Source organism: Nipponia nippon, unplaced genomic scaffold (genome assembly GCF_047370975.1).
Source record: "Nipponia nippon isolate SJK-2023a ecotype South Korea unplaced genomic scaffold, ASM4737097v1 scaffold_2, whole genome shotgun sequence".
Lineage (NCBI taxonomy): Eukaryota > Metazoa > Chordata > Aves > Pelecaniformes > Threskiornithidae > Nipponia > Nipponia nippon.
The window spans coordinates 61,927,366-61,938,042 of record NW_028262336.1 but is presented as its reverse complement, the minus strand read 5'-3'; the positions used below and the strand labels follow the sequence as shown (position 1 = coordinate 61,938,042).

The 10,677-nt window shown below is 42.6% G+C and overlaps 1 protein-coding gene across 2 annotated transcripts in view; it reads right to left on the bottom strand.

Annotated features, from left to right (window-relative positions):
• Positions 1 to 7,061: 7,061 nt before the first annotated feature.
• The window catches only part of TMEM182 (transmembrane protein 182), a 38,894-nt gene continuing 35,278 nt past the window's right edge, over positions 7,062 to 10,677 (bottom strand). For both annotated transcript variants that reach the window (XM_087759579.1, XM_009472596.2), the window contains one exon: positions 7,062 to 8,170. In XM_087759579.1, the coding sequence (XP_087615705.1) occupies positions 7,947 to 8,170 (224 nt within the window). In that variant the 3' untranslated portion in view covers positions 7,062 to 7,946. The remainder of the gene's footprint in view (positions 8,171 to 10,677) is intronic.

Sequence of the window (10,677 nt, the reverse complement as noted above, 5' to 3'; positions counted from 1 at the left end):
TCCCGGCTCAGCTTCTTTCGAGGTGAGATGAAGCCACCCGGTGGCCGCCGGCCGCCTTGCAGCCCCCGCCCGCAGCCCGGCCCGCACCGCTCCCGCACCGCTCCCGCACCGCTCCCGGGCTCCTCCACTTCGGCCCCGCTGCCCCACGGCTCTGCTGGAAGCCCCGCGGTTGTGCCGCAGCCCGACCCGTCCCTTTACGCGGGGTAGACCTCACCACAGCAACACACCCCCCGGGCCACGCACCCCCTCTCCAAAAATTTCTTCGTCATCTTCCTCCAGCCCACTTTTACGAGTCGCTGAGTGAGGGTAAACAGCGGCGGGCTGACAGATGTAGGCATCAGCTGATGGGATTCCCAACCGGTGTACAACATATGGGTTACGGCTTGCACAGGGGTGACGTGGATATTACCTGCGTTCCCTCTTAAGCTAAACAGCAAATACAAATCCCTACAAATGTGATGCAGGTTGCAGTTCTTTTACAGAGAAAGCAGTTGGCAGGCATCCTTGTCTCACGAGGTGCAAGTTTGGTTTTGCCAACTGTTTGTCTTACGCTGGAAGAACAGGTAGTTCAGAATCTCATGCTGTACAAGTCGTCTTTCCAAACTCAAAGCTACACCTTCAGTGTTCTTCATCAGCAGAATCTGGGTGCCCTGAAGAGCTGGCATGGGCCAAATGCTTTTTGTTAAATTGCTCTCTCAGGGTCCCGTCTTTTTCTATTATTGAGCAGTTTTTAGACACTCTTGCATCTAAAGGTATCCCTATGTCTGGACATACAGGTGATAACTGAACAGGCAGTATGTTTGTGCTGGAATAAGGATCTGACCAAATAACCCAAGCATACGACTGATCAAAGAGTTTCAGATACCAAGCTGTAGGAGCATTGGCTTCTAACTGGGGCTTCTACTTTGGTCTCTCTAGTTCATGAATTTCCTCCCTCTCTGAATGCAGAAACTCCTTATTAAAGAGCCCATAGCTGATTCATGCGGTTTTCAAGGGATGTGCTTATTTCACTGGAGCAGCGAAGACATGGGCACAGATTACCAAGGGCAGTCTGAAGGGTATTTCACTGACATTGAAATATGCATAGCATTTGTTGGGGTTCTTTTCTGTAGAGAAAAAACATCAGGCATGCCTTTTTATAGCAATTAATAATTGGAATATAATTACTTAATATTCCAATACATCTGAATTACGAAGTAATGCTTCTTACTGCAGAAACATTACCCAAATATTTTCCTATTGGGTGAATCACAGGTTAGAGTTATAAGAGGGTGTCATGTACTAGAACCAGCTGCCGCCATCCTGTCTTTGAGCATGTACATCATTGCCTTGTGACACTGATTTCTATGGGACTGTTCATACAATAAGGCACTACTAGGTTTTCATTAGGGCTAGAAAAACTAAGCTGATAGGAGTTGGGGGGTTTTTGATCAGGTTAGAGCTTTTTTTTCTGATAGCAACTAGAAGCAAGTACCTCCTATGGATTGCGTTCTTTGTAGAAACAGAGAGTTAGTAGTCTATCAGAAAGGTCTTCCAAGGAAATATGAAGCTCTGCATAGCTTCTATACAATACCGTATCAATCCAGGTGAAAAGTCACAACCTACACATGCCACATTCTGTTCTGAATCCCACCAGGCTCATTTCCTCAGACACAGCTAATATTTGGAAAAGCCACAAATTAATGGAGTGTTGTGCAACTTCAAGAACAAACCAAGCATTCGCTATAGGCAAAGGTTGAGCTCCAGCGATGGGAACACCGTACTGGCACACTGGGCCTCGTTTCTGTGGATAAGGCAGAGAGCATAGTCTGGGTTATAGTTCCTCCTCTCTCTTTGACCAACTCTGTCTTGCACACCACAGCACAGTCACCATCAGCTGGCAGAGTCCAGTACGCAGGCTAACTTTTTGGAGCTAGTTGGTATGTCCACAGTACGTTGCTACATAGACATCTCTGGAGACTGCCTTTTAAGCTGTATCGTCCCACGTCTGGACTCCGGTGCGGGTCCTGGAGCAGCTCACATAGCTGTGCAGGCTCATCTCAGCACCAGGCGTGTTGGGGACTGTTATGTGCATGGCAGCAGCACGCCAGCGCCTGGAAGCATGCGGTGCTCCGAGGCAGCCTTCGCACTCCCCTCCCTAAAGCCTGCTCCCCCTGGAAGGCTGAAAACGGTGCTCTTGTACCGGATTACGTGATGTACATGCCAAAGAAACAAGTTACATTATAACCTTCGCACTAGTCCTGGAACATATAGGAATATGCTGTTCATATTGCTTTGACTAGCAAGCTGCTATTTAAGGTTCAGGGCAAAGCTTTAAACCCTCAAAAGGTTTTGATGTAATTGCTGGGTGCCAGGGGGGGACACAGGCGGACGATGACGAATGACACGGACAGGACTTTAGAAAAACGTAGTGAAAGAAGGATTACATACAAAACTTCAGTTTCCTAATCAACACCCACTGGAGCTTCTGGGTAAGCACTCTCCCATATTTCCTGAGAGAGGTTAAATGCTAGCTGATCAGCCCAGCTCCTCACTTTAATACATCTATCAGGGTTAACAATGACCTGGGTATGAGATCAGTCACTTTATTTCCTATGGAAAGTTCTCCTATTCTCCATTAATAAAATAATTAAATTCCCTGCTGTGTAAAGTATTTATTGGTTAATTCTTCTTGGGAGTCGTTTGTCTTGACTTTGTTCAATGTTTTGTAAAATTCAAGATTAGGCTCATTATATTAAGAGCAGAATTCAAATCTATTTCGAATCTCATAATGGCATCCCCTCCTGCTACAAAATCTCATCCTGGACTGAATAAGGGAAGACAAAATTAGTCCTTTTCAAGAAACAATCATCAAAGATCAGTGATCATCAAAGCACTTTACTTGGGGGGAAAAAAGAAAGAGGCCAAATTTCAAGACAGCGCGGACGGTCAGTGAGACTGGAGTGCTTGAAGCTGGTGGAATTTTTTTAAGTCATTCACAAATACTATATCTACCCTTGACAGGTCATTTCATTCTATTTAGCACTTTTTATTCTCTGTGGTTTATAAGCTCTTAAGCAAATGTAAGAGGTAGGAAAAGCTAACGTGTCTGATAATACACTATATCAGGCTGACAACCTACTGAATTTCCCTTGTGGTGCTAGCAAAATGCTGTTCCAAAAAGTAATAATGCATATGGAAAAAAAAAAAAAAAAAAACAAACAAAAAAACGGAGAAAAGGGGGGAAAAACAGGATCATAGAGATCATGCCGTCACATTTAATCTCAGAGAACAAAACCTGAAGCTGATTTCTCTTTAGATCAGTTGTATACCAGTTGGAACATGGGTGCCTAGCACTGCGACAGAGTAATATGATCTGAGCTTTAAATAGCTGCCAAAGAACCATGTGGTGGCTGGCAGCATTAAACGTGTTGCAATGAGAGTGATCTGTTTCAAAGTAAAGCCACATAACACAGGATAAGTCAATCTGATGTGGTATAGAAAAGGGGGGGGGGAACGTTTTCATTATCTTTCTGCATTTCTTTCTGTTTTAAATGTGTTTCCATCTTAAAGATGCATTAATTTAAGATCTTTTTCTTAAACTGTTTAAAACCTGAATCATGTGCAGGTCATTTCAGAGAATATCTCCTTGGGCACCCAGGGCACAGGGTGTGGGGGAACGGTGTGCCAAATGTGAAGTACCGCCACTGAGACCATCCCTTTGCTGCAAGCCCGTTCAGAGTGGCTGCCTCCCTGCATGAAAGGCACCGTTCATGTGTGGGGGCTCCCCCTAGTTTGTACCAAGTGCATCCTTGGCAGTTTTTAGGAACAGATCTACAGCAAATAACATGGGGTGACTTCTTCTCCAGGCCCTCCTCTTATCCTCACAGTAAAATGTAGAGCCTGTGAGGCCCTCTGGGCTCTTTGGGATGTAGGGAAAAAAGCAGGCGCAGAGTTTGGAGGTGTCTAACATAGGAGATGCTGCCAGCCCTCCATTCCTTCTTACCTTCATGTCAGATGGCTCTCCTGATCCCCTTTGTCAACGTGTCTCCTGGGTAGATGAGCCACATGGTGGACTGGAAAGATAGACCAGTTTAAACTGTTAACGTGAGTAAGAGACACGGAGGGAAAAGTGGCACTGTAAATCCTCGTGATTCTTCATCCCTTCTGTCACTTTTGATTACAGATGACCGACTTCTGTTTTCAATTTCAGTATCTCCACCAACTTCAGCAGCATCAATCCAGATTTATTCTATGTTAACACAACAGAATTTCAAGTGAACGTACTTAATCTAGTCTTCACTGCCTGGAAATCACATTGCTGAAAGTACAGATAGGAACAGGAGAGCCAGAGGACAACTGAGCTGCTGCATCAGAAGGTAAATAGTTCATTTAAGAGGTACAGTATGACTTCCTAAAAGATAATAAGCACAACATACTTTGCAGCCAGTTAGGCTTTTGCAAGAACGGGGACACAGCAATACCGACACTATTTACGATCGTCCTACTAGCAGTTTACTAGCACACTATAGAGTACAGACTCCGTTGCAGCAGCTAGGCACCCTCCAGAGAAACAGAGCGGGCTTTATTTTGCATTTCCTCAAAGGAGAACATTGCTTTACCTCACTAACATAAACGTCAATAAACAGCCACATATTTCATGAAGGTCAGCTCCAGTGAAACTTCCAGCAGCCACCCCAGTGAGTAACGAGGATAAACCCGGGGCAAATCCTTTTTTGACTGTTTTTGTCCGCAGCTGCCTTTGCCACGTTGTGTCAGCATGTCCCCCAGGAATCCACAACAGCTGCACAGCGGGCTGGCAGAGGGCATCGCAGAGGGACGCTCGCCCTCCTATCTCTCGCTCCTTTCTTACCTCCATCCCCTCGTTTTCTCACTGCCTCCTTTGCGGGCAGTCACGGTTCTCACCGTGCTTGCACTGGACAAGCGGATGTTTGTCAGATTGAAAGTAATCAGAAAATGCTTCTTATCTGCCTGTTCCTTTTACCATCACTTTTCTAAACATGTTACTTAAAAAAAAAAATCTCTTTTCTTCCAATATGACCACAGACTATTAAGCCAGACAGGCAATTAAAAATAAAAAACCCAAAACCCTATACGTTTGTGAGGAACACAGTTCTTTTTGACAAATTTCACAGAATATTTTGATTACAGTATTTAATCCCCTTTACAATCTTTTACTCAGCTCTAATCATGAAAATCCCTGCATCGCCGCCAAGGATTTTCTAGACAAAAGCAGATCTGGAAGAATGCCATGGAGTGAGTCTCCTTAGCTGGCCTGTCTTCCCCGAGTTCTTACAAACCCGTTCCCCTGCACATAGTGCTTTAATGAAATTGGAAGAACAAGACTTAGGCTGTGCTTTTAGGTAATAGCCATACAGAAATGCCTCCCCACCACCCTCAACACCACTCCCTGGTCTGCAGCAGCTACTTATTACACATCATATGCTCAGCTACATGCATGTTTTGGAGGGAGCAATCAACCTGTCCACACCATTTCAGAAGGAACCTGATTCTCAGTTCTGCCATTAGGAGAAGAAGGTGGTATCCAATTAAAGCAAATAGATATAGCTACAGACTATTGCCAAAAGCATGAGTTTGAGTGAAGAATTTATGAGTACTCAAGCAATTTCTACTGACGCCAGAAAGGCTTCCTGAAGTTTCTAAGGAAACCCCCAGGAACACCTTCGATCTTCAGTGGCCATTACGCCCGCAGCCTGACCCAAAGGGCTGCCTCCAAGAGAGGCTGCCTCACACACAAGAGTGTAGCTAATTTAGCTGCATGATGGAGAGACTTCTGAAGATGCACATGGGCTGAATTAAGGGCTCCACAGGAGCCTTTGGCTCGTTCCTTGCAGAGTTTATTAGTTGCTGCTGCACACATGGTTAGGCTTGCTGGAAGAAGTCCAGCTCTGAGGCACCTCTCAATTCCTCCAGCTTCTAAAAGTTGCAAGAAAGTGGCTCAAGCGTATTGCCCCCTCTAAGCTCTTGTGGAGAAGGACTCTCCCCTGCAGTGAAGCAGACAGGGTTTGGGAGGGGTACCTAGTCAAATAACTCCTGATTATTGAATTTACCTCCACAATTACCAGTGAGTATCTTAGACTGTAAAGGGGGTAAATACCAACAGATTGTATTATTTGAGAAACAGTATGTGATTGTGTAATTAAGGGCAGGAACATAATACCACATGCACAAGGGGTAGGGTTAATTTCAGAATTTCCTGACTAACCAAGGGCATTACGGTGTAACCCTAATGTTCTCCGGATGGCTATCATTTATATGGAGTTCATATATATGCTTATGAATATTTGGTTAAAATTCACCCATCATACTCTCTGGCACAGTAATTAAAAACACCATGTTAGCTGCCAATAAAAATATTTTTGTGATTTGGTAATTATTCCAAACCTCATAGTCCCAGCTCCCCTACCCCCCGCCTTGTTGTCTTCCTGTTCTATAATGTCTAAAGCTAATCTTGATGATGGAAAAATAAATAAGTAGCAGGGAAGGCTGGAAAGCTTCCAATCACAAAAGCTCCCGAAATGGAAGCAACATCCAATCTGGCCCACCACATCATCTAGGTGGGCACTCCTTTCCTGCCTTTTAGTGATGCTTTCAGTATTCATAACAGCTGTGGAATTAAGCATTATGAACAAGAAGAAACCAACATGCAGTCTTTATTTTTCCCCATCAGTCCCAAACTATTCTGCATTAAGTTACAAAGTGAAAACCAACACACTCTCAGATGGATTTAATTTCAGCCTGGGCCCAATGCCAGACAAAGTTTCCCCATTGTTAAAACTCCACCCCGTCTCTTCCATACCATGCATACAGTCCCATCCTCACCCATCTTCCAAACATAAGCGCGCGCACACACACATACACAGAGAACCAGCCACTACTACAATATATAGAACCAAATCCATCTCCCCTGCTGTCTTAGCTAGTCTCATTGCTTTCCCTGGGATGACTAGTAGGCAAGTTGGATTTGGTCTATAATGCTGATTTTTAATATTTGGGAAAATGAAGGCTACATAAAACACACATTTTTCATGTCCTAGATATTGTCTTCATAATAAACCTTTTTTAATAAAAAAGTCATTTTACACAACCAGGAAAATGTTTGTTGGAGGAGCCAATTATTCCATTCAAAAATAAAAGGTTTAAAACTTGATTAAAATATTAATGCTATAATTCAACATCCAATTTTGGCATAACTTCAGCTAGTAATTTAACTGTGGCATATTGGCTTATAGAATCATGCAACAAACATTGATTTCAGAATACAGAAGGATACAGCTTTCGAATGCATACAGAAGAGAAACAGGTAGTGGAAGGAGTTAAGCTTTTACATGGATGGACTAGCACCAGGTCACTGTTCATGGCAATTGTCTTCTCTCTCATCCTCTTCCCATGGATGCTGCATGAACAACTGCACACTATTTTTATAAAGCGCAGACATGTTTGCTTTACTAAAGCTAAAGCAAGTAGTGGAAAACAGGAGAGGAGGTAGATTGGATTACTGTGTTTGAATGTTGGTTTTCTCCTCCACCTTGTACCACTCTCCACAAGAAGAAGCACAAAGTAAATGTTAAAAGACAAATGTATAAAATGTTGATTTGGCCCACTTCATGTTGGGCTTTTGCTTGCAGGAAATTTTTGCCTTCCTCTGTTTGCAAAACTGCAAAAAATGCTGCTAATAGTACAATATGGAGAACCACGTAGGTACTTTCTAAAGAACTATAAAAACAACTAGATGGAACTAAAGGTGGTTTCTTCCTGTTTGAGTTTTGTGTCCTTTACCCTTAAACAAGTAACAGAAGAACTTCCAGAAGTCTGCCTGCATACTTAGGATCGCCATAATGGTAATAATGTATAAAATTGTGTTCCAGTTTACAATTGTCATGAAGTTTCACTAGGATTCCTGTATTGCCTTCAGCAGTGTATGACTAGTCTGAGTGTAAATAAATGGCACGACCTACCAACAAGAAGAGCATTCCTGCTAATAAAGCAAAAAATACTCCTATAGGAGCCAGCATAAAAGACCAGCCATAGCGTACATAAACAGCAAAGTCTGGGCAATCCATTTTTTTCATGTTTGTGTAGTTTTCCAGATCAGCCATCGCCTGGACCCAGATGACATACATCATGACTACCAGCGAAAACAAGACACCTGAAAAAGAAACACCAGGTTTTAACAACAGAGTGTGAGACAAATGCTGGGTGCATTTACTGTAATACCTAGAAAACCATCAATGCTTGAGGCCTCATCTGCAAGGCACAGTCAGCCCCCACTGGATATTTTTTGCCTTTGGCTTCCTCTCACAAGCACTATCTCCATCTTGCTTCTGATTTGCACTAAAAGGCATACTCCCATGACAAAGGATGTATCTGATTTTGGTGGGTAGGCCGAAACACAGGTGTGTTTAGGGACAAAATTCAGGCAGGTATTTACCGTTTTGAATTCAGAAGCCGAAGGAGGGGAGATGGGTCAGAACGACCTGGAAAAGAATACCTACCTTTGCTTCCCAAACTCTGACAGTGTTTCTATCACAGTGTTTTGGATGAGATATGAAAAGGGAAAATGGGTGGGAAATCTTTCTATATCATCTTCACCTCTCTATATTTTGCTTCTTTTTTCTTATGAAAAGGGCTTTGTCTGAAAAGTACTACTTTCAGAGTATTCTACTCAAATATTTTGCAGACAAATTCAGATGTATTTAATTCAAAATCCTCCACATTAGAAGTTTCTGGTATAGGAAAAAAAACCAACAATAATTAAATAATAGCTATGAAGCAGGCTATTAGTAATAACCTCAGACTGGATACAACAGTTTCCTGGAATTAATCCACCACATAATTCACAGCCTTTTCCCAACCACTCCTCCAAAAGGCCCTTAGATTGTTTACACATGATAGTAATAGGAGCACATGTCCTTACAAACTTTGTTAATCTCTTCGTTACTATGCACCAGAAGGAGATATAAGAAGAAAGTGCTTTCCAAAGTATCAGTTGCAGCCTAATATTTCATTTCACTTTAGAGGAATGTGGACACTTGAGAAATGCAAGCCTGCAGCACAGATGCTCTAGCAGATCTGCTGGAAAACTGAGGGCACAAGTCTGAATTTTTTGCATGCTCCAGCCTGTACCCACTTGCTCCTTGAGCTCCAGCTGTCACAGCACAGTTACAGCAGCAGGAGTATCTATTCCAACATTAAAATATTTGGGGAACACCACCCCATCATGTTTTTATCCCAGGATGTTTAGATGCCTCATTAAAACCACAAGCCAGTGCATACTCCTGGGAACACTTATTGCCAAACTTGAGTCTACAGGCTGTAGAGCAGCAGAGTATGAGTCAAAGGTATTTGTGGTCTCTTCCCCATCCTCCTAAATACTTGCAATGCAACCTTGAACAAATGTGAGACTTGTGGCAAAACCCACAAATGTACTTTGTAAGCACCCATGGACAGGCACTTGCTTCCAGACCCACCAGTCCTGGTAACCTTTCATGGTTAACTTTTCCCATCCCCACCCTGAGATGCTGCCTCACCACCTCCTTTCCTTGCCCTTCCTACCTGCTTACCAGGGAGCAACTCTTGTCATCACTCCCTCATTTGCTTCAGGCAAAATCAGACAGGTTAGCTGCAGCAGTTTAAATTGGTGATCTGGTGACATTCTTGTTGGTGCTTTATTGTCAAAATATAATACTTTTACATTCTGGACATCCTGAACATCTGACAGGTGAGAGCTCACAACTCAATGTTTGTGAACACTACCTTTTGAAGCCCACCAAAAAATGAGCTGAAGTAGTTAACCTGAGGCATAATCAAAATGTGACTGAAAATCCCAAAGGATCTGCAATTTTTATGAGGCTGAAAGAAAGGAGAAAAACTAAATAAAGAAGGAGACAGACACATTTCCTGTCTATGAAATATACTTCCAGGATTACATTTTTTGCTAGGGCTTAAATTACTAACAAAGTTTGAAAAAAACCAACACTCAACTCTAAAAGGCATAAATTCAATTTTGAAAGTATTTTACCTAAGTAAAACTCAATTCTGATGGAACTTAGTGCTGCAATTGTATCAAACATACAACTGGTGAAACAATCAGAGAGAAGGATCATCTTAGGGCCAGACATAAAGAATGAGAAATTAAATTGAAGACTCTCCAAATACAAGTCAAATTGAGCAGATGATTCCTATAACAGAACATCTAATGATAACAGATAATGTAGCAACACAGGAAAATCAGAACCAAGCAGAGGTAGTAACTTTTGATGTAAAAAGCAAAAAGATTCAGGGCCAAACTCATAAATGGAGTTATTAGAGACATGGAGTTTCTCCAAGGTTTCAAAACTTCAACCAAAAAAAAATTATAGCCCAAAGATTTGGAAAGATACATTGATAATATGGCACAATCCATACGAACATTGGAATTTACCTCTTCAGATGGCTGTGCCTGTGCATTTTCAAATGTCTGTAGTCTTCTATTTATTCTCTACATCAGGGCAAACTTAGTCCAAAACAATAATAATTACAGAAAGTAGTGATGTATATTCCCTTACTGTAGCAGCAGGTAAGTGTAACCAGGCTTTGCACATCTGGAATGCTTTTGACCTCTGGCACCCTGGGCTGACACAAAGCTACACAGCCCAGTTACTCAGAAGCATCTGC